This window comes from Equus caballus, chromosome 16 (assembly GCF_041296265.1).
Source record: "Equus caballus isolate H_3958 breed thoroughbred chromosome 16, TB-T2T, whole genome shotgun sequence".
NCBI classification, from domain to species: Eukaryota; Metazoa; Chordata; class Mammalia; order Perissodactyla; family Equidae; genus Equus; species Equus caballus.
This window is the reverse complement of record NC_091699.1, coordinates 78,807,511-78,834,946: the sequence shown is the minus strand read 5'-3', so window position 1 is coordinate 78,834,946 and position 27,436 is coordinate 78,807,511. Positions and strand designations below refer to the sequence as shown.

Genomic DNA, 27,436 nt, shown 5'->3' with positions numbered 1-27,436 from the left:
GGTGTGTCTGGCTCAGGATCTCTCACAAGGCTGCAACCAAGACATCAGTCAAGGCTGCAGGCATCTCAAGGTTCGACTTGGGGAGAATCACCTCCAAGCTCACTAACATGGCCGTTGGCAAGCCTCAGGTTCACGGTTGTTGGCTGGAGACATCCTTGCCTCATGCCTAGGATCTCTAGGATAGCTTATGATATGGCAGTTGGCTTCCTTCACAGCCTGGCAAGCGAGTGCCAGGATGGAAGCCACAGTCTCTGTGTAACCTAATGTCGGAGGTGACACCATTGCTTTTGCTATAGTTTATTCTTTAGAAGTAAGTCACTAGGTCCACCCAGACCCAAAGGGAGGCGATTACACAAGGGCACGAGTACCAGGGGGTGGGATCTTAATGGTTGCCTGCCACTCTCTTATGAGGACTTTGAAACTTCTAGAAATAGACCACATTTACTATATCGTTTCACAGAATTGATGATAAAACTCCCTGTTCAGATAGAACTTTTGCTTAGCTGTTGTCTCACAATCTTGAATTAATCATTTTATATAGAATGAAACTCCAGGAAGGGGTGCAAAGCAGGATAGAGATAAAGGAGTGTTCATTTTCAGTTTTGCTTGTATAACCTTTTCTAGTTACTTAGATAAGGAGCTTTGTTAAAACTCTAAGGTACTATCAAAAAGTGTGCAATTGGGAATATTTTATGCGCTGTTCATTATGTAAATTCTCATGTTTATCTTGTTCAGTATTGGTAAAGGTTTTCAAGGTGTCATGAAAAGATGGGGATTTAAAGGCCAGCCTGCTACTCATGGTCAAACAAAAACCCACAGGAGACCTGGAGCTATTTCAACTGGTGTAAGTATAACTTAGTAATGCTCTTTTTAATGCTAAATATTCAACTTTTGCACATATAGTGCTTAGTCTGTCCTTGGGATCCAGTCACATAATTTTAATCTGACTCTAGGCGGGTCCTAGTGATTGTCACACTTTTATGGGTCCTGGCATCACTGACTTTCCAGAGCCAGACTTGAATCATTTAGTTATAGCCCACATACTTACAGCCAGTATTCTCAGTACTTTTCTGCCTACTTTCTCATTCCCTTCTGTCTCCCATCCTACCCTCTGAAGTCAGCTGCAAAAAATAAAAGATTAGATAGGATGCCCATCCATCTAGTCCCACTGGTTTCTTCACAGATTCCTTTTTGCCTTGAAAGAGACAATTGGGAAAGATTGTCAAGGACGATATCACGGTGTAAGGGAAAAGTGGTAGAGAAGAAATGGAGAAATAAACAATAAGAGCATAGAAAATAGAGAAGGACTTTTGTATGGCTAATTCAGTCATACTTGATACTTGATATTTGATACTTGATATTGTGTTATCAAGCTGTTTAATTTTTGCACTCTTTTGCAAGAATGTGGGGAAACAGGCATTCTCATACGTCACTTGTGAGAATACAAAATACTGCATCCTTTCTGGAGGGGAATATGGCAATATCTAAGAAAGCTACAAGGTGTTTACTTTGACACAGCAATCCTACTTCTATGGATTACCCTGAAGATATTCTCTTAAAAATATAAAAATGCTTTTGCACAAAATTAGTCATTGCTACAGTATTTATAATTAGAAGCATAAATGTCTGTACTTGGGAATTTGGATGGATGCACTGTGGTCATCTGTTCAATAGAATACTATGCAGCTGAAAAAGAATGAGTAGGTCATTATGAAACAGTGGAGTTATTTCCAGACTATAAGGAAATGCATATGTTATCTGCTTATTTTTGCAACAAGGAGGACCAAAAAGATAAACCAGAAACGAACGAGATTGGTTACCTATAGGGGATGGGTGGGGAACAGTATGGAAGGGCTTAGGAAGTGGCAGAAGTGACACTTCCCTAGATATACTTTTTGTTATACTTTTTTACTTTGGGAATCATGTTAGTGTTTTACACATTCAAAATAAAAACAAAGATGAAGGGGAAAATCCATAATGGAGTATCATTGGAAAATGAACCTAACTCTTTCAAATGAATAACATAACCACACTGATGGTGGTGAGGAAGAGGGGACTGACTCAACTAACTTTTGAACACAGTAGTTGGCTATGTACCCTGAGTCTAAATTTAAAAAGTACTGTGCACAAGTGTTGAATTCTGCTTGTTTTTTGCAGTGATATTAGTTAGCAATTCTGAAGTAGTTTTCTGTGAATTGTAGGACTGAGCGTAAGTAAATATATTGAGAATGGGAGCCAAGTTTCTCACCATTAGAGAAGGGTGTTAAGGTATGAAAAGGAGGGAAATTAGAATGAGCCCTTTAATGTTGATTTCAAATCCTGGGTATCAGTATACATTTACTGTTTGTGTAATATAAAGAAAGAGCAAAATAAATATAGGGGTGTGTGTGTGTGTATAGATATTTATGTTTTAGCTCTGTCTACTGAAAGGACTTAAAAGCAAAGATGTTCCATAGCAGTGAGCATACCTAGAGCCTAAATCTTGATTTCTAAATGCCATTCCCCACTGAAAGGAACTAGGGTTCTTTGGAGAAATGGTTGATTTCATGCATGGGTCAGGAAGATTACAAGATGAACCCAAAACAGCTTGTTCAAGAAAGCAAGGAAGTGCTTAAAAAATGATAGGTACATGGAAAGGACACAGAAGCCAGCTCAAATCAGCTCTCACTTGCAAAAATTGGGACAGTTTGATCTGAAAACCAAAAAAATGATAGTAACAGAGTTCATGGAATAAAATTAGAATCCATGAGCTCACACTGACACAAATAAATAAAATGAATGGATAGGTTAATAAATAAATGGGAGAAAGATAACTGCTCTTTCTTATAGTATAATCCCAGCTAATAAATGGGGAAGGAAAGATGGAGTTAGAATTACACTCTTTGACAGCCATCATAGGAATAATAGATTCAGCCAGGAATTATCAATGGATGCTAAAACAAGTGGTGAAAGTTTGATGGAGACTAATTATTTACATAGTCCCAGAAAAAATTGCCTATTAACTACAAAGGGAAAAATAATAACCTTAGAGTGGATTAACCTAGTGGACACATCCTTAACTAACTGATCAGCATTATACATCACCAGTAATTGGACAAACCAACATAATAAGCCACGTGATTGCTTCCCAGAAAAGCATACATCATTGCTTCTCTGGTGATTCCTGCCAGAAATGCATCACCTATAGCTAGTCCTGGAGAAACATCGGACAAACCCAAAGTGAGTAATATTCTGCAAAATAATTGGCTTGAACCCTTCAAAAAGGTCAAGGTCCTGGGGGCTGACCTGGTGGTGTAGTAGTTAAGTTCACGTGCTCTGCTTTGGCAGCCCGGGGTTCACATGTTCGGATCCCGAGCAAGGACCTGCGCACTGCTCATCAAGACATATTGTAGCAGCGTCCCATATACAAAATAGAGGAAGATCGGCACAGATGTTAGCTCAGCAGCAGTCTTCCTCGAGCAAAAAGAGGAAGATTGGCAACAGATATTAGCTCAGGGCCAGTCTTCCTTACCAGAAAAAAATGTCAAGTTCATGAAAGACAAGGAAGGGCTGAGGAGCTGCTCCAGATTTAAGGAGACTAAAGAAACATGACAACTAAATGCAATGGATAATTCTGAAGTGGATCCTTGACTTGGAAAAAATAGCTATAATGAGCACTGTTGGGGCAGTTGACAAAATTAGAATGTGGACTGTAGATTAGATAATATGTTCAGATTTCAGAGTTTTATAACTGTACTCTGGTTGTGTAAGGGAATACCTTGTTTTTAGAAGATATACCCTGAAATACATACACGTAAAGGAGTATCATGTCTGCCACCAAATTTCAGATGGTATCGAAAAGCTGTGCGTACAGAATGAATGGTAAAGCAAATGGGGCAACATGTAAACAATTGGTCAATTTGGGTAAAGAGTATGAGAGTTTTTGTATAAAAATAATACAAAAACTCTCATGCAAAAATAGCTTTTTTATAATTGTAAAATTATATAGTTATAAATTGTATAAAAATAAAAAGTTATAAAAATTAAGTTGATCATAGACATAAGTTTAAAAGCTAAAACTATAAAACCCTTTTAAGAAAACAGTAAATCATCATGACCTTGAATCAAAGCCTGAGATATAAACGACACCAAAAGTACAAGTAACAAAAGAAAATATAGGTAAATTAGACCTCATCACAATTTAAAACTTTCGTGCTGCAGACAGTACCACCAAGAAAATGAAAAGACAACTCACAGAATGGAGGAAAATACTTACAAATCATGTATCTGCTAAAACTTGTATCCACAATATATGAAGAACTTTTACAACTCAATAGTAAACAGATAAATAACCCAATTGAAAAATTGACAAAGGACTTGAATAGACATTTTTCCAAAGAACATATACAAGTGGTCAATAAACACATGAAACTCTGCTTAACATCTTTAGTCATTAGGGAAATGCAAATCAAAACCACACTGAGATACCACATCACACACACTGGGATGACTATAATTAACAAGACGGATAATCACAAATGCTGGCAAGAGTGTGCAAAAATTGGACCCTCATACATTGTTGATGAGAATGTAAAAATAGTACAGCTGCTTTAGAAAACTGTTTGGCAGTTGCTAAAAACGTTATCTGTAAAGTTACTTATGACCCAGCAATTCCAATCCTAGGTATATACTGAAAAGAAATGAAAACATGTACAAAAAATTGTGCTTGAATATTCATAGCAACATTATTCATAATAGCCAAAAAATAGAAACAACCTAAATGTTCATCACTTGGTGAGTGGATAATAGATTTTAATTCATGCAATAGTATTTAGCAATAAAATGGAGTGAAGTATTGGTACATGCTGCAACGTGGATGAACCTTGAAAACATGCCTAGTGAAAGAAGCCAGTCACAGTAGACTACATATTATATGATTACATTTATGTGACGTATCCATCCTAGGCAAATCTATAGAGAGGAAAGAAGATTACTGGTTGCACAGGGCTGGGAGGGTTAGAGGGAGTGACCACTAATAGGTGTGAAATTTCTGTTTTGGATTGATGAAAATGTTCTAAAATTGATTGTGGTAATACACAACTCTGAATATACTAAAAACATTAAATTGTATGCTTCAAATGGTGAAATGTGTGGTGTGTGAATTATATATTAATAAAGCTCTTTTAAAAATTAAGCATATAGAAGAACCTAGTCTTGTGACTCAAGTTAGTTATCATGAAATAGACTATTCAGTTTGTGTAAATACTTCCATTAAGGATTGGCTAGTAAATGCATTTATAATCCTAAGAGTTGGGGTATACTTTTAATGAGAGTATAAATTTAAGTGGACAGGGCGTTTAGTCCTTAGTAATGTAATGTTAAGCACAGTGCTTATCACAGAGTGTATTTGTAGAGTGAATAAAGGTGATACTTAGTCTCTGATATTCAGAATTGTCTTTTAAGCTGTGTTAGTTACATAGTAACCAACTCTAATGTTTGATGAGCCACTTCCACTGGGAGTTTTGCCTGTTAATGTGAGAGTAGTGATGCAAAAGTGATTATATTCCAAGAATTCCTCTGTCATGAGCAGCTTTCCAATTTTAGATGTAATTCAGATTTGCTCCTTTAGATGTAGAACTATTATGCATTACCAAAGCCAAAATCAGAGAGACCGTGAGAAGCTATTTGATTTATGTGAATCAGAGACAAAAGAGGGCTGGACAAACTCAATATTCTGCTAATTGACTCTGTCCTTTAATCATTCTGGTGAAAGAAAGCCACGTCTAAAGCAAGGGTGGGCAGTAGGACCGTTCCAGCCGCAGTGGAGCGGAGTCCATTAGGGCAGTTAATACAGAAGATTAGTGAAGACGGGCCAGGCAGGCCTTTTGGTTTGTTTTGAATGGTGGTGTGATGTGCTTGTATGTCCTTTGTTTTCCTTTTTAACTTCTTAACCAGTATTAGCTCAGTTGCTGCTCTCTTGTTACAGTTTTTCTCCTAAATGTGTTTCTTAGTCTGTATTTATTTCGTTTGGGAAGGAAATCCTCCAGGGGTAAATGTATCTAAATACGTATTTAGTTCTTTACTGGGGCCTAGCAGAATGGGAAAAAAATAAAGCATTTTAATAATTCCTGTCTTAGTTTGCATTTCAGTTTGATCAGTACTGTTTGAAATTGAGAGTACTTAAAAGTGTTAATTTTGATTCTCTCATTTAGGATGTTGCCAGAGTCTGGCCTGGAACTAAAATGCCTGGGCAAATGGGCAACATAGATAGGACAGCATATGGACTGAAAGTAAGTTTCTAAGTGGCTCTTTTTAGGGATAAATTAATGCTTAAATGCAAAGGCACCAGAATGTGTGTTTAATGTGTGTCTGTGTGTGATTGTTCTAACAGGTTTTACAGTTATTGAGAGGTGGAGGGTATGTGAACGGTTTGTGCTGTCGTTGTAGTAGTTATGTGCTCATTTAACATCCAAGCAGTGGACTGTGCAGTCCTTAAAAAGAAAACATCAGCATCTACTGTTTGACCTGGAAAATTTCCACAGGATGTTGTTACATGAAAAAAAAGATTCGGGTTCTTATGTATAATAGTCTCCTTTTGTAAAAGAGTGAACAAAAGCTCTCTCTCTGTGTTGGCATGCCATGACGTAGACACAGAAAAGTGGAAGGTTATATGTGAGATGTGTTAGGGGATGGACGCGGATGTGGGTGAGGAGGAGGAAGGAAGAGATAGTACTAAAAAAAGATTGTGCTATACATCCATCTTTATAAAATAATTATATATATTTAAAAGGAGGAAGTTATGTTCACTCTCTACTAACTTGAAGAATGTATGTAATATCTAAGAGAAAACAGGCTGTATTATAATGGGTGCTATATAATTATATTTTTATTAAAACAACTAATGTTTATATATAAACGCATATATGTTTCAAAGTATAGGAAGTACAAATAAGAAAATAAGCCACCCACAAGAACAACACCCAAAGATAACCACTGATCACATTTTGGTGCATGTTCTTCCAGTCTCTACTCTAAATATATTTTATTTATAAATTTTGACCAGCAGAATTTTTAAAAATTTTATATAATTAAATCTGTTTTCCCCAGAATACTTTTTCTCAGTACCATTTCTTGACCATTCTCTCCCATTTGTGTAAATTTTTTCTCCATGTGAAGATCTGTTTGAGAGCCATCTGCTCAACACACTTATTTTTTAAATTAGACTCAGAAAGGTTGTGACTTCCCCAGTTTCTAGTTGCAGCAAGCTGGTATTAACTAAAAATAAAATAAAAGTGAATTTCCACTTCTTATTCCTAATGATGCCAGCAGAGTCCATTGAGATATCCAAGTAGTCTTGATCATTCAGTCACTTTTATATTTAAAATGAGAGTTTGCTACCACTTCCATAAGACATACCTGTTCTAGTCTCATGTTATAAGTCATCTGTAGGATTTGAATTTTTTGATTTCTCATTCAACATTTTGAAGTGCTAATTTGGTTTTCACTTTATAGGCTGCTTATAGCCTCAGCTGTTAGTAACATACTGTTTATTTTAATAAAGTATATTCTCAAAGTTTTAACTTTTAAGATTTGATTTCATTTCTTACTTTAGGTATGGAGAATAAACACAAAGCACAATATAATCTATGTAAATGGTTCTGTACCTGGACATAAAAATTGCTTAGTAAAGGTATGTATAACTGTATCTGTTTTCCATTGTTCCATATATGTGGCTGTGTGCCATAAATTCTCCTTTGACCTATAAATGTGGCTTGAAAATAAATGGCTTTTTTCCACATGAATTTCTGCTAAATTTTTCTGCTTTTTGGTAGCTCCTAAATGAAAAAATTGCCAGGATAATCTGTACCCAATGTCTATAAAACCATGAACCTGCAGTAAGGATAGGGCCAGTAAGCAGAGTCTCTTCAGAAATATAAAAAGGGTTTTAGGGTAACTATTGCCAGAATATCAATGTATTTCTGTCCTTCCAAAGGAAAACTTTTTAGGTTTTAAGAGTACTTTGACAAAGGAACCAGAAGTACATGAGGTGGAAATTAAATGAGTCAACAAGAAAGATGGTTAAAAGTAGACATTTTAAGGAGAGATTTTGTTTTTTTTTTATTACTGTCATTGCTCTGATTACATCTTTGTGTGTTCCTTAAAAATACACATGTTCATTTTTCTGTTTAAAAACATAAAGTAGAAGAAGAAAACAAATGTGTACAGGATAGATTTGAAGAAAAACTCTTAAGCTCTCAGAGACTTATTTGCATCAAATAAAATACAGAATAAATATTCTGCCTGGAATTGAGGCCAACATGCTACAAAGTGAGAGATCCCTTTTGAATTTTGAGTCTTCCATTCTGAAAATAAATTTGTAGTAGACATGATATCAGCTATTCTCTGAAATATATTCTTCATTAATTTTCCAATAATAACGACAAAATAGGTGAAACTTAAATCTCAGATTTTTAAGGTTGGGTCTTTCTCTATGTATTGTTTTTCATTTCTTAAAGTAGGTTCCATTACTAGCATAAGGTACAATGTTTTTTTTTAATCTTACACTAGTTAAAATTTCTTTTCTGGAACTCCTCTCTTTTGACTGGATTATTCTTAATTTTCTTAAAGAAAAAATGCATTTGATGAATTTTTGCAAATTCTTTTTTCTTTTTTAACTTGAAGGTTTTAGAGGTTTAAGTGGATTTCTAGTGTCTTAAGTGTCCCAGTCATGCACACAATGACAGGTAGTTGAAACCAGCAGGTTGTCATTGTACTTCTCATAACATTTTGGTTTCATAATTCAATGTATCCCTACCTCCACATTCCAGACTTATTACATGTTATAAATATCAACCTTAAATAAATGAGAAAAAAGGAAATTGATTATTTTCCCTAATAAACTTATACCAAATATCAGGTGGATTTTTAAATGTTGTCAAATCCTCCTTTTCTCCCCATTTTGCTGCATACACAATTCTAGGCTGACTTTCCAGCTGAACTTTACTACTGCTGTGATTTCTCAGGTGCCATTCTCAGCATCTTCTTTGACACCAGCAAGGATGAATAGGTCAACTATCTTGAAAAACCATAATATATGCAGTGATATTCTGATCTGGTTGTTATAAACAGCTTATAATCAGCAACATTTGTTACTCAGATTTTCCACCCACTTCCATAAAAGATTACTTCCAAAAAATTAACTCCCTTAATGGATGATGGCATGCTGTCACTGAAGACACTTAGAAGGTACACCAAAGGCAGTTCGAAAAGACGTGTCCAAACATATTTTGAGAAACAAAAGCATCAGAGAAATGTCTACTCTACTTTGAACTGTTAATGCACTAGTGGATATATTTGCAATAAACATTTTGATAAAAAAGAATTCATCTTGAAAAAAGACTTTGAATTTTGGTGTGTAAACAATTATCTTTTGTGACCCTAAACAATGTTAGGTGTCCCAAACATTAAGGTGTGGGTTTGGGAAAGTGTTTTGTGGCTTGTGTTTTCAATGTCAGAAGCTTGGTACACATTTTGACAACATTCACTTTTTCCATTCTTCCAAGTGATTCCATAGCAGGTGAATAAGCACCCTTGCTGTTGGGGACTGAGGCACTTCCTACTGGACAAGCAGCCTCCTTATTAACATCCACTCACCCCACAGGAGCTTTTGCTCCCTCAGAGTACAAGTCTACTGATAATTTTTTTCTTATTTTGAAGTTAGAAAAGATAGTCTTAGGGATGATCAACCTGTGTAATGTAAGCTTTTTTTATTGTTGTTTGGATTCACTAAAAATATTAAGAGAACCTGAAGAACTGTTATTTACAGCATAATGTAGTGTATGTTATTAAATGCTATTCGTGTGTGCTCGTCCCTATATTCTAATTTATAATCTAAGTTTATTTTCAGATACACCTGGGGTTTTTTTGGTGTCCTTTCCCCCACCTTTCCTCAAACGATTTGAACTGGTTTGCTAATATACATAAATATAAAAAAGAAAGGTAGATAGGTGAGAGAGTCTTAGTGTAGGCAGGGGTAAGATTAAGTGAACAAAAATACATACCATAGAGTCTTGCACATTTGTTAAAGATGGGCTGCAGACTTTTGACCCTCCACTTTAAAGCCATCAAGACAAAAGATATTTAGATAAGATGTCATCGTTTGTGTTTCAAATGAATGAATTATATATAGTAATGTAGCATTTACAATTAGAATATATAAGCACTGCTTTTGTCTGAAGTGTTCCTGAGGTTTGGTAGGTTTGTAAAAATGTAAATATAACTGAGAATTAGCTATTTAGGTTATTTATGACTAAATTTTCACATTTATCAAATTAGCACAGGAAGTTTTGTTATTGTTGCTTTTGTTTATTTTCTTGGGTTTTATTTTCAATTCTGAATTCTGAGACAGTTTAAATTGGTAAGAATATGACTTCTTTTTCAAAGTTAAAGTTCAACCCAAGATTAGTGCATTGGAAAAAAAATTAAACAAGTTTATTTTCTTCTGGGCAAATTACGGTGATTTCTTAGAACAATTTTAATGAGAGAGATTAAAATAGATATGTTTTTCTGTACTTAACTGTTCCTAGCAGCTGTGTACTTACTTCAACCAAATTATTCATTTCTTTTTGCCAAAATGATTATGCCTTATTTTACTCTGTGTGTATAATTACATGTAATTTTTTTTCTCTTTGAATGAAGGCTGTAGAGTGAGGCAGAAGCTTTAAAGAACCCAATAATATTTTCCAAAAATAAAACCCAATATTTTAGATCGTATCAGTTTCTGTACTATTATTTCTTTGGTTTATGAATTCACAGATAGAATTAGAATATTTTTAGAATATAAAGAGTTAATAGAGCTGTTAGAAAGACTTATGGGTGTATTATTATTGTTTTTGCCAAGTATTATTCAGTCCTCAGCTTCTCAGTGAGAATGCTGCTTTTTAAATGTAAGCTAATTTCCTTAATAAAACTTGATATTTTTGGTTATGTGCCTTTAGAATTAAGACTAACAAAAATACTAGGTAAATTTTATTTTCTTTAAGCTCAGCTCAAAAAATTTATGATAGAAAATAATAAAAAGATAATGTGAGTAGATAATCAAACCAGTAATTAAGAAGTAGATAGTAATACCTTTTGGATATATAGTTTATATTTGAAAAATCAATTTAGATATAATTAATATTTAAGTAGTAATTGTAAATTTTAATTTATCCTGTTGGGCAGTTCTAGAGATTTGTAAGTTATAGACAAGATATAAATTAATAGAGTAATTTTATTCCTGTGAGAGGTCTGATTAACTTGAGGAAGATTGTATTTCTCTCATTGGATTAATTAAATTTACTGGAATAAAAAGAATACATTGAGTTCCTTGTGCTTTATATATATAAAAGAGTTATTCCCATTAGAAAATGTAGGAACAGATATTCTTTGATTATAAATCATAAGTAAAGTAGAGTATCTTTAAGTAATGTAATTGGTAGCAGTCATTAATAGGATCTTTGCCTCCTCCCTGCAGGTCAAAGATTCTAAACTGCCTGCATATAAGGACTTGTGTAAACATCTGCCGTTCCCTACGTATTTTCCTGCTGGGGATGAGGAGGAGCTGCCGGAAGACCTGTATGATGAAGACGTGTGTCGGCCCAGCGCCCCTTCCGTCACGTTTGCCTGACCTCGTTGGACATGGCAGAGCCTCACACGCCCTGCGAGCTTTGATGAGCCAGAACAATAAGAGGACTAGGAATTCAATCTTCCTTTGTTAGTCACAGCAACACCACACTTTTCACCTTTGTCAAGAAATCATGCGTAAGGACATCATTCATCCCCCAACTGAATTTTATTTTAAAAAATTACCATGTTACACAAATCAGTTAAGTAGATTGGATATACCAAATTTGGATGGATTGGCAGTTTGCATATTAGCTAAATCTTTGTAATATGTGGGCCTCATTCTATTTTTACTACGTATTTCTCAGGTTATCTTAAGATGTTTATAAATTTATCTTCTTTTATTAAAGTTTATCTGTTTTTGTGAAGGGGTAGTTGTGGAACAGTGGCCAACCATCTGAGATTGTGACTGTGGTACAACCTAATTACATAGAAGAAACCATTTCCGAAAATTCATTTTTATCCTTCTACATTTCATAGCCCTGAAGAGAGAAAGGAAGATTTTTATTTAAAGAACAGAAATATGTATGTTAAAGGCTTGACAAAGGAAAGACAATAAAATCATGAATTATGGATCTGATTTACCCTTTGGTTCGGAGGAATAGTTATTTTTTAGTTTGATCACTCAACGATAAGATAGTTGTTATCATTTTTCCTTGATGCCTTCCAAAAAGGATTTGAGGTAACTTGGGATTGTACATTCAACAAAGTTATTAATCACCTATTACTGAAAATGTTAATGGCCCCTGGGTTTCTCTTCATTGTATGAAACTAAAATGTGTTTACTAGTGGCTACTTATGATAAATAATTAAGTTTAATAATGGAAGTAGAAGCAGGCCCCATTTAACTACTGGATTTCCTCTGGACCAGATTCCTGACAATCCACAGAATCCAACTTTTAACCCCAGATGATTTCTGAGACTTGATTCGTATGGTCACCTAAGAGACTTACTAACCATAGTGTTAGGTCTCCATGTGATTTCCTGATAACTAATGGATTTGTTATTAAAAGGTCCAACAATATTTTCCTGCCCATGTTGCATTTCTCTCAATTTTAAATCCAAATGCAACCACATCTTTCTTAAAGTTTTCGTTTACACTTCATCTCATTCTATTAAAGATTTGTGACAATTGATGGGAAATCCATGTAATAAAGTAGTAAAGTAAGAGAAAAACACGTAGGATGATATAAATTAGAATAGGTGGGGGATTGGGAAGCAGTAGAGCCAATATAATGTAGCTGAGCAGGCTATGACATGAAGAGTTTTAATATTCAGTTTGGCTCTGAGCTTCCTGGGTACCAAGGTAAAACACAACGTTCGTTTTTACATATTTCTCTTTAATCATGAGTTCCTCAAGAGGAATTATTTTAAACTGGAGTAAGTCTTGGTCACCACACCATTTTTATTAAAAACGAAAATAACATCAAAGTAGAAATTCCTACTTGTTAAAAGATAACTCCAGCAAACACCATACTCAAGGATAAAGTATTAGATGCATTCTTGTCAGAATTCAAACAAGGATGCCCTTTACTGTGTCTATTCAACAATATTCTTGGAGTTCTTAGCCAGTACAATAAGACAAGAAAAAGTAATATAAATATTGGAAAGTGAGAACAAATTTCATTACAGGCATACCTCAGAGATACTGCGGGTTCGGTTCTAGATCTCTGCAATAAAACGAATGTTGCCATAAAGCAAGTCATGAATGTTTTGGCTTCCCAGTGCATATAAAAGTTATGTGTACACTATACTGTTATCCATTGTGTGTAATAGCATTATGTCTAATAAAACAATGAACATACCTGAATTAAAAAATACTTTGGCTAGCTCTGTGGCTGAGTGGTTGAGTTCATGCACTCTGCTTTGGTGGCCCAGGGTTTCACCAGTTTGGATCCTTGGCATGGACCTGGCACCACTCATCAAGCCATGCTGAGGTGGCATGCCACATAGCAGAACTAGGTGGACCATAACTAGAATATACAGTTGTGTGCTGGGGGCCTTTGGGGAGAAAAAAGAAAAAAAAAAGATTGGCAACAGAAGTTAGCTCAGGGCCACTCTTTTAAAAAAAAAAACTTTATTGCTAAAACATGCTAACCGTCATCTGAGCCTTCAGCGAGTCGTAATTTTTTTTTTTTGAGTGTCCTGTGTTTGTTTTGTTGGTTTTCAGGGAAAGATTTGTCATGAGCTGACATCTGTTGCCAATCTTCCCTTTTTTTCCCCTCCCCAAAGCCCGAGAGCATGGTTGTATATACTAGTTGTAAGTCCTTCTGGTTCTTCCATGTGAGCTGCCACCACAACATGGCAACTGACGGATGGGTGGTGTGGTTCTGTGACCAGGAAACGAACCTGGGCCACTGAAGCAGTGAGAGCGCCAAACTTCACTAGGCCCTCAGGGCTGGCTCCATAATCTTTTTGATGGTGGAGGGTCTTGCCGCGATTTTGATGGATGCTGACTGATCAGGGTGGTGGTTGCTGAAGATTGGGGTGGCTGTGGCAATTTCTTGGAATAAGTCAGCAATGAAGTTTGCTGCATTGATTGGCTCTTCCTTTCACAAGTGATTTCTCTGTAGCATACAATGCTGTGATAGCTTTACCTACATAGAACTTCTTTCAAAATTGGAGTCAATCCTCTCAAACCCTGCTGCTACTTTATCAACTAAGTTTATGTCATATTCTAAATCCTTTGTTGTCTTTTAAACAGTCATCACCAGGAGTAGATTCCTTCTCAAGAAACCACTTTCTTTGATCCTCCATAAGAAGCAACTCCTCGTTGAAGTTTTATCAGGAGATTGCACCTATTCAGTCACACCTTCAGGCTCAACTTCTAATTCTAGTTCTCTGGCTATTTCCCCCATATATGTAATTACTTCCTTCACTGAAGTCTTGAACCCCTCAAAGTCATCCATGAGGGTTGGAATCAGCTTCTTCCAAACTTCTGTTAATGGTTATATTTTAACATCTTTCTATGAATCACAAATGTTTTTAATGGCATCGAGAATTATGAATCCTTTCTAGAAAGTTTTCAATTTATTTTGCCAAGATCCATCAGAGGAGTCACTATCTATGGCAGTTATACCCTTATGAAATGCATTCCTTAAATAATAAGATGTGAAAGTTGAAATTGCTCTTTGATCATGGGCTGCAGAACAGATATTGTGTTAGTAGACATGAAAACAACATTAATTTCATTGTACATCTCCATCAGAGCTCCAGTGACCAGGTGCACTGTCATTGAGTAGTAATATTTTGAAAGGAATCTTTGTTTTGCTGAGTGGAAAGTGTCAACAGTGGGCTTAAAATACTCAGTAAACCATGTTGTAAACAGATGTGCTGTCGTGCAGGCTTTGTTGTTCCATTTATAGAGCACAGACAGAGTAGACTTAGCACAATTCTTAAGGTCCCCGGGATTTTCAGAATGGTAAGTGAGCACTGGCTTCAACTTAAAGTCACCAGCTGTATTAACCCCTAACAAGAGTCAGCCTGTCCTTTGAAGCTTTGAATCCAGACATTGACTTCTCCTCTGTAGCTATTAAAGTTCTGGATGACATCATCTTCCAATTTAAAGGCTGTTTCATCTACATTGAAACTCTGTTATTCAGTGTAGCCCCCTTCATTAATGATCTTAGCTAGATCTGGATACCTTGCTGCAGCTTCTACAGCAGCACTTGCTGCTTCACTTTGCACTTCTATATTATGGAGACGGCTTCTTTCCTTAAACCTCATGAACCAACCTCTGCCAGCTTCAGACTTTTGCTCTACAGTTTCCTCACCTCTCTCAGCCTTCATAGAGTTGAAGAGAGTTAGGGTCTTGCTCTGGATCAGACTTTGGCTTAAAGGAATGTTGTAGCTGGTTTGATGCTCTATCCAGACCACTAAAACTTTCTCCATGTCAGCAATAAGCCTATTTCTCTCTCTCAGCATTCATGTATTCACTGGAGTAGCACTTTTAATTTCCTTCAAGAACTTTTCTTCTACATTCACAACTTGGCTAACTGGCACAGGAGGCCTAGCTGTTGGCCTCTCTTGGCTTTCAACATGCCTTCCTAAGCTTAATCATTTTTGGTTTTAGATTTAAAGCGAGAGACATGCAACTCTTCCTTTCTCTTGAAAACTTAGAGACCATTGTAGGATTATTAATTGGCCTGGTTTCAATATTGTGTCTCAGGGAATAGGGAGGCCCAAGGAGAGGGTGAGAGGCTGGGGAATGGCCGGTCAGTGGAGCAGTCAGAACACACACAACATTTATTGATTAAATTTGCCATCTTATGTGGGTGCATCTCATGGTGCCCCCAAATTACAATAGTGACATTAAGATCACTGATTACAGATCACTATAATAATGAAAAAGTTTGAAATATTGTGAGAATTACCAAAATGTGATACAGAGACATGGAGTGAGCAAATGCTGTTGGGAAAATGGCACCAACAGACTTGCTTGACGCAGGGTTGCCACAGACCTTCATGTGAAATCGTGTCTGTGATGCACAGTAAAGGTGTGCCCAAGATATGCCTGTGTTTGTAGGAAATACGACTTACCCAGAAGGTTAAACACAGTCAACTGAGAAGCTATCACAGCCAATGAAGACAGTTCAAAGAGATGACTGAGTACAAGATTAATATACAAACATAATAATAGCAATATTGGGAAATTTTATGGGGGGGAGAATGGATACCATTCACAATAGCAATTTTAAAGAGGTTCCCTAAAAACAAATTCCTAACAAGAAATGTGCTAGGGTCTTATTGGATAAGATAAACTTTATTGAAGGACGTAAAAGAAAACTTGAATAATGGAGAAGAATATCATGGTGATGAATAGGAAGACTTAATATTGTAAAGAATTCAATTCAATCCTTTTTTTTTTTTCTGGAGGAAGATTAGCCATGAGCTAATGTCTGTTGCCAGTCTTCCTCTTTTTTTGCTTGAGGAAGATTAACCCTGAGCTAACATCTGTGCCCATCTTCCTCAATTTTATAAATGAGTTGCTGCCACAGCATGGCTGAGTGGTGTAGGTCTGCACCTGGGATCCAAACCCACGAACCTGGGCTGTGAAAGTGGAGCACACCGAACTCAACCACTGTGCCACAGGGCACCAATTCAATCCCATTTTTAAAATCTCAATAGGACTTAGAATAGAACTGTTCAAACTGATTCTAAAACTAATGTGAATGTGTAAAGTCAAGAATCACCAAAACTTAAAACGGTACCCATTAGTTAGGTGTGCCCCTTGCTATGCTTAGGGATTTATACTTAAATTTAACTTAGAAATTCCAAAAATTGTATGCCTTAATTCTACTCCTTTAATTAATTGCCTTTGATCAAAAGGTTTTAATGAACTTATAGATGTGTCAAGTTTGCTGATATAATTGCTGAGCAGCAGCTGTTACCTTGCAAGACAAATGAACAGTTATTGCTGGGAGAACATAAAATCTTGTTTCTGAATAAAGTATTTGCAGAGGTGGAGATAAAGGAATCATAGCATCTGAAGGTGGCCAGATGACAAAGAGAGCAAGGAGCAGTCCAACAGCCATTCGCCCAGGACATGTGGTTTGAAGAAAGCAGAGGGTCCTCTCCACTGGAGAGCCCACCCCAGACCCATCATCTCTCTAGAGTCTGCAAGTCGCCTGTGGATCTGCCTTTGAGTTTTAAGGAGAAAATTTCTGATCACCTTTTAGGATCACGAGGGGGAATTCTTTCTTCTAGAGTCAGGGAACAAAGCATCCCCTTCCACACCCCACCCACATCCACCCGCTACTCCCCACGCCCAGTGCCTGGTACAGCTACCTACCTATTAAAGAGGATCTGGGCCCCAGTCCTGCTCATTTTCTCACTGGCCCAGAAGTGGCCTGAGTTGTGTTCTACTGAGCCAGGTGGAAAAGGAGGAAGCCTCTATAGTTAGGGAACGCATGAGCCAGAGTCCGTCTGGTCCAATGGTAAGCAAGACACACGTGATTTGCTAAGAAGTTTGAGTCACTATTTCTGGCTACGGCACCTGTCATCAAATGTTCAGCTTGAGTAAAATAGAACTCTGCCCACTGTGGATGGGAGTATGTGGTCTGGACACCGGCCTGCTCTCCTCTGTGTTTGGAGCCCCAGCAATACTAGAGGCCCTGCCCTGAGCAGTGTTGGCCGTGGGACAGACGTGGGCACAATTCAATTCTCAGCAGTGGAGCCCACTCAGGTCCTGCTTTGGGCTTGAACTTAATTGACTGTTTTAGGTTTTAGTCTTGAAATGGGGAACCTTTTTGTAACTACACTTCATTCAAATCAGACGTTTGTTCCAGCCTTAGTTGGTACTGTTAGTTATAAATAATGGCTGTAAGGTAAATACTGAACCTTGTATGAATTCTGTAGGCCTTAGGAAGGCCGACTGGTCAAGGCGTTCCTGCTTTAAGAATTACGCTAAGCGTTGGTTGTCCTCCTTCCTGCCCAGGACCCTCACCTCACTTACTAGGGTAGTTGGAGCTGAAATGACAATGTTAATTCATCCTGTCACCACAGTGGGCTTGGCATGGGTGAAAATTGGATGATGCCACGCTGTCACAAACACTAAAATGTCAATGAAAGCATTTCTTACACATGGAGGATAGAAAGATATAGTTTTCAAGGAGATTAAGTATTTCGGAGTCAATAAATAGTGCTTTTTGTAACCTTTAACGCTGAGGTACAGACCTGCTTTGCAACTTTTCACAAGGGGTGGAATATAAGGGTGACTTTTCCAGCTTCTTTCCAAAAGCAAATTTGTGAGTGGAGCCTGACCGTGTCTCAGGATATATGATGAACTATTAACACAACTATGGGGTTTTGTTTGTTTGGTTTGGGTTTTGTGTTATGACACACACACCTACAAGTTAAAGCAGACATTCAGGGCTCCTGATATCACAGGATAAATTCCACCTGTCTGTGGGAGTACTTGCTTTACATTGAGCAATGTATTGCTTGTTTCGTAATCAAAAGAACCTCTCTTTGAGAAAAAATGTGTTAAAGTAAGAGCCTCTCCTGTTTGCAGCAAAACAGGACCTTGGTCCTAAGTCGCTGCTCACAGAGATACTGTTGGCTGTGTCACAGGGAAACCCCGTGGCAGGAGAAAGAGCGGCATTCAGAAGGCTGGCAGTGGGTCTGCTGTGTGGACCTCCGGGATGAAATCTCTCATGTGAATGCCTTTCAGTGTCTGTATTACTCCTCATTCTTCTCAGAGTAGAAGTACAATGCCGTGGCTTCTTGTGGCACTCAGCCTTGCAAGATGGGCCAGCCTGCAGGATGATGTCCTGCCAGCCACTTTCTAGTTTGCTTTTCCACGACTGATTTCTTTGTCTCGGTATTACTCTGAAAATGTCCATTGCTGCCTGTTTTGCCTGAAGATCACTACTTTGGAAGTTCTCCCCACACTTGCAGGAAGTGTGGCAGGGATAACGGACTTGTCCCGCTCGTCTCGTTTTTATAAATAGTTTCATGGTGCAGTGCTTTAATGATGAGGTAGGGCATGTTGCTGATCCCAGTTTTGCTGAACTGCCGACCCAAGAGAGCATTTAAATACAGACAGACAGAAGTAGCTCCCCGTGCTGTGAGGCCCCCTTGGGCAAACGTCTTCAGGCGCTTTGTAATCATAGGTGTCACTTCATGGCTGCCTGCTTTCTCTACACAAAGCAGTTCTTCTCCTGAGAGTTTACTTGCCTAACGATGGATAAAGTTTCTACTGCCTTCAGGAATTTTCTATAAAGTTGACTTTACTGCAGGGGCTGGCCCCGTGGCCGAGTAGTTAAGTTCGTGCGCTCCGCTGCAGGCGGCCCAGTGTTTCGTTGGTTCGAATCCTGGGCATGGACATGGCACTGCTCATCAAACCACGCTGGGGCAGCATCCCACATGCCACAACTAGAAAGACCCACAATGAAGAATATACAACTATGTACTGGGGGGCTTTGGGGAGAAAAAGGAAAAAAATAAAATCTTTAAAAAAAAAAAAAAAAAAAGTTGACTTTACTGCAGCAACAGACATTTCTCCTTCAGTTTCCAGTTTCACTGCTATATCTACTACAAGGCCTCATCTGCCGGCTTCCAGTAATAGCTCCTGCCAGACCAGGTGGGAACTGAGCTCCAGAAGTGACGACGCTCTCTCAGAGTACCAAGACAAATGAAGACTGCCATCAGATTCTGCCTCTAGCGATTGCCTAGGATCCCTGAAATGAGAGGATCCAATTAAAGTGTTGTTGCCCCCTCGAGAAAACAGCCAGAGTCCTGAGTGTGCAGAGTTGCCAGCCTCCATTTCATCATTTGCTGTTCTGCTTTTAAATGTTGTTTCCAAAGAACTTACAGCGGTCTGTGCCGTGCGTTGTTTTCCATTCCTTTTAGATTAATGAGGTGGCCTGTTCGAGTTAGACAAGCCAAATTAATCTTACCGAACGCAATCCATAATACCATAAAAGCACATAAGTGGTTTTACATGAACTGGCCCATCTTCTTGGTGTGGGAGGTGCATAATTGTTCCTTCCTGGCACTGGACTGGAAAAGTGAAAGTGGTGCTTGTGATCTTGATTCTCTTAAGGCGGACTTTATGTGAGCATTGAGTATGTATTAGGACGTTTAAAGAGTTTTTTGTTTTTAAAGAAAAAGGATAAGATATCCATCAAGTTCTGACACTGCATGGAATTTGCTTCATTTGCGAAGGAACTAACTAAACACTCCATCACAAAAGTCCTGACAAAGATGCATGGGACTGTGCCCTAATGACCAATAATAAATGGCTTTCTTGAGCATCCAACATAATTTTCCTTTTCTAAAATGGAGTGTTTAAACGCTGAAGCAAAGATGGCGTCAGAGCTGTTGGTTGACTGTCTGGTTTTTCTGCTAACTGCAGAAACATCGAATGTGACGCTTCAACCCAGGAAGGAGCACTGGTGCTTATAAGGAGGGTGCTCTTCCCCTCCTTGAACAAGATGCTAATAGCAGCCAGCCTGCTGCTAAAATATCACCATAAACGACAGAACCAGGGTGACAATATCCACAGAGGAAAAGCATAGTTAGGAAAACGTGAATCAAAGCTGAGAAAAAAAGCAAAGAAGTAAGAACTGAAAAAGAGAAAGTAAATAAGGAAAAAATCTGTTCTATCAAAACTCTAGACTTTTTCTACCTGTAGAATTAGAACGGGCAGTATCTCTCCCCTGCTCGAATGACTCATTTCTCTAGCCGGTAACCGATGAGGACAGCTCTGCCACAGGAAGAGGACTGTGGCTTAATGACCCAAAGCCATTTGTTAGACGCCGCTTCTCGCAGAGAGAGGCTCAAGGTTCTGTGGCCCTGGAGCCTGAGATACATGTTTATGACGAAGTCCGTCCAAACAAGAGGAGCCAGGAAGGGGGCTCATCAGGCAGAGGTAATTCACAGTGGTTTACAAACGCATCTTCCCTTCGCCTAGCAACGTGCTGCTTTCCCGACCCTGGCTGCACGTTAGAACCACGCAGGGAGCTTTTCAAACCCCATCCCAGTAGTCTCAGAATCTCTGGGGCCAGGCCCCAGACATCAATATTTTTTAAAGATTCCAAGGTAATACCAATGCACAGTCAAGGTTCAGAGCCACTGACCTAAAACTGTATGATGGATACACAGGCAAGTCGTTTGTGGCACTAGGCCAATTATTTGGGAACCTCCCTGAAGCGATTCAAATTGGAGAAAATTTCATAAACATGTAGTAATACTAATGTTTTAGTATTACTAGTGAGTAATGTGTATAATGAGCATATGTATATAGTTCTCTATATTTTAAGGCATTTTTATGTTCTCATGAGAGTACCTTCCTGGGAAAATGCTTAACATCTTGTAAACTATGCAAATGTTAGATATTATCCATCCTGTGTGATAACTGAGGAAACAAGCAGAATGGGATGTCTAGAACATTTAGGGTCTCGCTAAACAGCATCTGGCAGAGCCTGTAGCCACGTCAGGCTCTTGACTTTCCCGCGTCCCTCTCCACAGCAGCCTGAGACTCATGATAATCTTTGCAGGGCACCATAGAATGTTGACATCTTTGGTTCCCTCTATTATGAACTATGATTTACCCTCCTACACAAATGTGTATTGAATTGTTTTAGGTTGCTTTAGAAATGTGTTACTTTAGTATCTCGACTCAAAGATAAAATCACAAGTGAAACGAGCTGTCAGTCTTGGCTTGTCTGAAGTTTTCAGTTTGCTGTCGTGGTTCGTATTTGCTGTCGTGTTTAATTCACTTGTCCTGCACCTGCAGCAAGTGTCAAAGGCCTAGGAAAAATTACTGAGAGGAAAAATTGAAAATGGAGAAAGTTTTAGTTTTTTTTGTGCAAACTGGGATAGGTCAAGACTCTGTTCTTTTCTTGTCATGGCTGAATGCTTCAGAACAACTCCAGAGAAGCTGATGTAGAGAGGGAGGATCCCGCTGAAGGGTGAAGTTGCACCAGCAGGTTCCTGAGAGTTGACTTATTTATCAGTGAATCCTGCCTCTCAGGCCTCTTCAGGGCCCCTCTCCCTCAGGACTTGGAGGTGACAGTGAGAACTACATGGCATTTGTTGAACACCCACTAAGTGTCAAGTGTTTTACACACAGTCTCTCATTTAATCCTCAACCACCTGCGAGGTAGTTGTTATCATTTCTACTTTATTGATGAGGAAATTGAAACTCAGAGATTATATAGCATTTCCCAGTCAAATAGTGAATGGCTGAGCTCAGCCAAGAACTGAAGGTCACCTCTGGACTCTAGTCCTGCATTCTGGGAAGAGCCCAGCTTCCAGTCACCCAAGTTTCCTACCATTCTGAAGGATACCTCTAAATAAGCCCTCGCTTGAGCTGTGGGGAGATAGGAGCCCCCTTCCCTCTTACTACACCTGTAGACACGGTTTAGACAACTTTTCTGAGAGGCGCTTTCTCCCATGCATCCAGAAGGAAAGGTGGGTATCATGTCTTTAAGTTCTCCACTTCTCACCCCTTCTTCATCACCTAAGGTGGGAAAGGAGTTGAATCATACTGGTTTCCCAGAGCAAGGCATGCTGAGAACTGGGCAGGAGTGAGTATGAGAGGAAGAGCTGGGCTTGAGCGTGGGGTCATTTACGCTAGACTGTGGAATGTTGGTTGACGCCACTCCTATTTACCATTGGGTGCTCTGTTGCTCTGTTTGCAGGGCTGTCTTCACCATCCTCAGAGGGGAAGGGGGTTGAGTATGTGTATGAGGGTTTGGGTGCTGATGATGGTAAACTGAAAATAAGGATGAAAACTTCTGCCCTTTCCTTACAGGTCACAGGTCAAGACAGTCACATTACCCTCTCAGCCAGCTCCAAAATTATTGTTTTGAGTTGAGCAAAGGTCTTAAGCCTGACTAACAGATATTGATTAGACCTGCAAATAGCTTCAGGCAGTAAAACAGTACGAGACTTAAAAAAATCCTGAGGTTCCAGAACATCAAAGAGGTCATACCAGCTAAAACTGCTGACCCAACTTTTTAAAAGATAAGCATTGATTCAAAATTCATTTGAATAGAGAAGTCTTGCAGCTTTTTAAGGACAATGTCTCAGTTTTCTCTCCATCTTCTGAGGCCGACAGTGTGCATTGGACATGACGGGTAGGCAGTCTCGGCCTCTGTGCGCCTCTTCATGGACAGGAAGGCCTGGGAAGAATGTCTGCGGATTAGTCCTTTCTCCTATTCATTTGATAAGAGAGGGGGACCTAATTCATCAAACACAGAAGTTGAACCATCTGGCGGACTTTAACAAATCTTCTAGTGATCTTTTTCTTTCACCATCAGGTAAAAAAATTCCTGAACGTTTTTAGGATCTTGGTGCTCCCTGGGCATGGGGCTTCCACCACATCTCATTTGCTGGTCTGCATGTGGAATTATTTGTTTGGCAAAGGTAGGGGTCCTCTTTGTTACCTCCTGGGCTCTTGGTTTGTTGAGTCTATGCTGAGCCAAGGGGAGTCTCCTGTTCCCACTGAAATGACAAAGAGACATTCAGAGACACTGAATGAGAAAATGAAAATTAGGACAAAATCATTATGGGGTAATCTACCCAGTTTAATTTTAAGAGGACAACAAAGAAAAGGCATAATAAGATTTTTAAAAGTTAAAAATAAAATTTGTGTTTTCTTGTAATATAAAAGTAATATTTGTTCATTATATAAATTTAGAGAGAAAAAGAGAAGAGCACTTTATGATCCCACCTTGCAGAGTTACTAAGACCACTGACGTCTTCTAGACCTTCTGTGTCTGTATGTGTGTATGTTTGTATGAGAAATAAGATTATTCTGTGCATGCTGCTTCATAGTCTTTTTTTGGTGGTTTTTTGTTTTTTTTTTTGCAATTGGAAACAGTTCTATGATGGCCATCTTTATAGCTAAATCTTTCTGGAAATCATTAATTATTTTCTTAAGTAAATTACTGGAAGTGAAATGGCTGGATCAAAGGATATGTAATACCAAATTGCCCCTCAGAAAGACTGACCAAGTCACATGTGTTAAAAATCTTCTCTGTTTACATGAAACAAGAATATCTGGTCCCCCACACCCTGACGTGAGGTGTGCATAGGCTTCCTCCTCAAGCCATCACCCACCGACCAGTAATTTCTCCCCTGGTCCAAGTAAGGATATTGCTTTTATCCATTCCTTTCCTAAGTTCCAAAGGGGGCAATGCCCAGCCCTCCTTTATTTCACTTTTCTCTCTCCACGCCTGACTGGATAGATTCCCTCAGTGAGCCAGGAATGGTCCCTTAATAACATCTCGAAATTTCCAGACTCTCTGGGAAGAGCTAATGCCCTGGGTGAGGTTGTTCAGCCATTGCATGGGAAGCAGGAAGAAATGCAAAAGCACATATCACTTCAGCTCATGGCTATCGGATAGGACCAAGTATTTCCTTCTGGAGACATCCAGAGCCCCAGGAAGAGTGAGCCACTGGATGGCAAGGCAGGGCTGCCTGGTGGAAGGTGGTGCTGGGTCCGACAGTATCAGAAAGGGCTTAGCCCTTGACAACCATAGCTGTGTATGTCCAGTAAACCATCTCTGCCAAAAGAGGGTAGCTATTGTCACAAGCCCTGCTGCTGAGGACATTGTCCACATTCCTTATACAGGGGGCTGCATGACCCAGGCCTCCCAGGGAGTAATGTTAGGAAGATCTGTGTCTCTCTTGTCAAAAAGAGTATGATTCCTTGAATCAGCTAAAGGAAGGTATTGAATCCTTCATGTGTCTCTACCTTGACTCCCCAAAACAGAGTAAAGTTGAACCAACTATTCTTAGCCTCGTTTCTGGAATAATTATCTCTCCCCACTCCATCTTTCCTAAAAAGTGCTGAGAAGGTAATAAAAGCTAAAGAAATTTGCTGAGCACCTTTTAGACTCATTCCTTATCACTGCAGTGGTGTCTGATCATCTTAATTGCTTATTGCAGAGCACAGAAAGCCAGGCAGTTCTGTCCCTTGGGGTAGGATGTAGAGAGTGAAGCTCTCAGGAAAAGTTTCCAGATTTCAATTTTTTTTCAAGAGAATATTTTAAGGGGGATAGCCCGGTGGCTTGGTGGTTAAGTTTGCACACTCCACTTCAGTGGCCTGGGATTCGAGGGTTGGGACCCTGGGCACAAACCTACACATGGTTCATCAGGCCATGCTGTGGCAGCATCCCACATACAAAATAGAGGAAGATTGGCATGGATGTCAGCTCAGGGACAATCTTCCTCACCCAAAAAAAAAAAAGATAATGTTTTAAAAAGTTGTCAGATATACTCTCCTTTCTTTTTTCTGCCTCATACGCTCTCATTTAGCATGTGTGCAGTTTCCCTGACTTTAAGTTAACACATTATGAATTAAGCATACAACATTTTATCGAAGCTCATCATTGAACTATTAGTAATTTTCCAGCCAGGGCTTCGCTACCTGCTGTGTTAAGCAGGGCTTCCATTAGCGATCCTAAAAACCACTTTCTTTCAGGTCCAAGGGACTGCACTAGGTCAAGATTTTTGAAATTTGATAGACAAGTTCGTGATCGTTCCATCCCCACTTCATTAAACTTTGACCCTACAGCCTGTTAGTCTTCTGTGAACTCCCAGGGGTGGGGCCTTTGGTTTGTTCCTTTCTGTGTCCTCATGGCTGGGAGCATCTCACAAGTAACATGGGAAGGCCTCCAAAAGGCATATACAAGAAGAGAAAGGAAAGAGCATATTGAAGATTTTGTTTGTTCTCCCTTCTATCCATTTGGTTTTCTGTCTGGCTTCCCCTCTGCGTCCCCATGTGTAGCACAGTGCCTGACAGGTGACATGTGGAACCTCCAGAAGGCTTATGGTAAGAGAATGAAATGAGCATATTGAAGAATCTTTTTTTTTTTTTTTTTTTTTGTCTTTCTATTTCCTTGGTTGTTTTATTTTATTTGCTTTTCTCTTGGTTGCCTCCAGCACCATAGAGACATTCTTGTGAAGGTCTGACATCATTCAAGAATCCCACGGAGCAATGGCACGTCTATGTACCCTATGCTTCTTGTTACAGAAGATGTGCTCATTACAAATGTTGTTGGTCAGATTAAAACGTGAACAAATGGAGAGCAGACTTGTTTCTGATTAAAAGACTATACACATCACAAAACTGCCTGTTTTTTCAACATTGGCTTGTAGGTCCAGTGCAGTTCCATCATAACGCCACCAGCCAAGGGAAGGCAGTGAGGCGAAAAGGCATGGGGGAGGTAATTTTGTAAAAATGATTCTAAAACTCATCCAGACTAATAAACTGGAGGAAGTCTCAAAAGAAATTCCAAAAATAATGAGTAATGGGGGAAAGATTTATCTTTCCAGACTCTAAACCATGGACACTACTTTCAGAATAAACAAAGCCCATGTGGTACTGGCACAAGAATACCTGGATTTTAAAAAAGAACAAATACAGAAAGAAACTTTTATGTCAGTTTACTTATTTTAAACCATTTGAAAACACGGGAATCCATGAGTCCATACAATAATAAATATAAATAACTGAGAGAGAACAGAGGACTGTTGCTTGCAATAAAAGGTTGAATACCAACCAAAAATTCGTGGAAGAAGCACTAGAATTAGAAAATCATCATTTTACCACCAATATGGTAAAGATTGGATCAGATGAGAATCAATAATAGATACCAAATCAAGTGGGAGGGAAAGATAGATAGATTTTGATGGGGAGCAGGATATTTGCATGATCTTAAAGTGTCTCCTCACAGCTAGCTTATCAGTTGAAAGGGGAAAATGCTAACTAGTCGGTGATTACCAGGTGATCAAAATTAACATCACCAGTGAGAGACAGTTGAACGTCATGTGCCACCAGATACAATACAATGAGAAGGACATAAGGTCACTTATATAATATCCCAGCTGGATGGAATAACCTGAATCTAATCATTAAGGAATCTCAGGCAAGTCCTCCCAAAAGAAAACAGGGACTGAATTCTTCAAAGAATGTCAAAAGCATAAAAGAAAAAAAAAGACTGAGTATATATACCAGATTAAAAAAGATTAAAGAGATACGACAACCAAACGTAGCACCTGATTCTAGACTGGATCCTGTATTGGAGGAGGAAGAAATACTATAAAGAACATTACTGGGCCAATTCGTAAAATTGGAATATAGACTTTAAAGTATTGTGGCAGTGTTCAATTTACTTAATATGATAACCCTACTGTGGTTATGTAAAAGAAATTCTTATTTCTAGGAAATGCACACTGAAGTATCTAGAGGTAAAGCTGCAGCTTACGGTCAAATGTTCAGGAGAAAATATGTATGTAGACTAGACAGATGATAGATGGTAGACGGAAGATAGATAAT

General features: G+C 38.6%; 1 protein-coding gene across 2 annotated transcripts in view; it reads left to right on the top strand.

Annotated features, from left to right (window-relative positions):
- MRPL3 (mitochondrial ribosomal protein L3) overlaps window positions 1–13,472 on the top strand; it is a 39,911-nt gene extending 26,439 nt beyond the window's left edge. For both annotated transcript variants that reach the window (XM_001497161.5, XM_005600933.4), the window contains exons 7-10: window positions 736–844; window positions 6,192–6,269; window positions 7,592–7,669; window positions 11,495–13,472. In XM_001497161.5, the coding sequence (XP_001497211.2) occupies window positions 736–844; window positions 6,192–6,269; window positions 7,592–7,669; window positions 11,495–11,647 (418 nt within the window). In that variant the 3' untranslated portion in view covers window positions 11,648–13,472. The remainder of the gene's footprint in view (window positions 1–735; window positions 845–6,191; window positions 6,270–7,591; window positions 7,670–11,494) is intronic.
- Window positions 13,473–27,436: the final 13,964 nt, after the last annotated feature.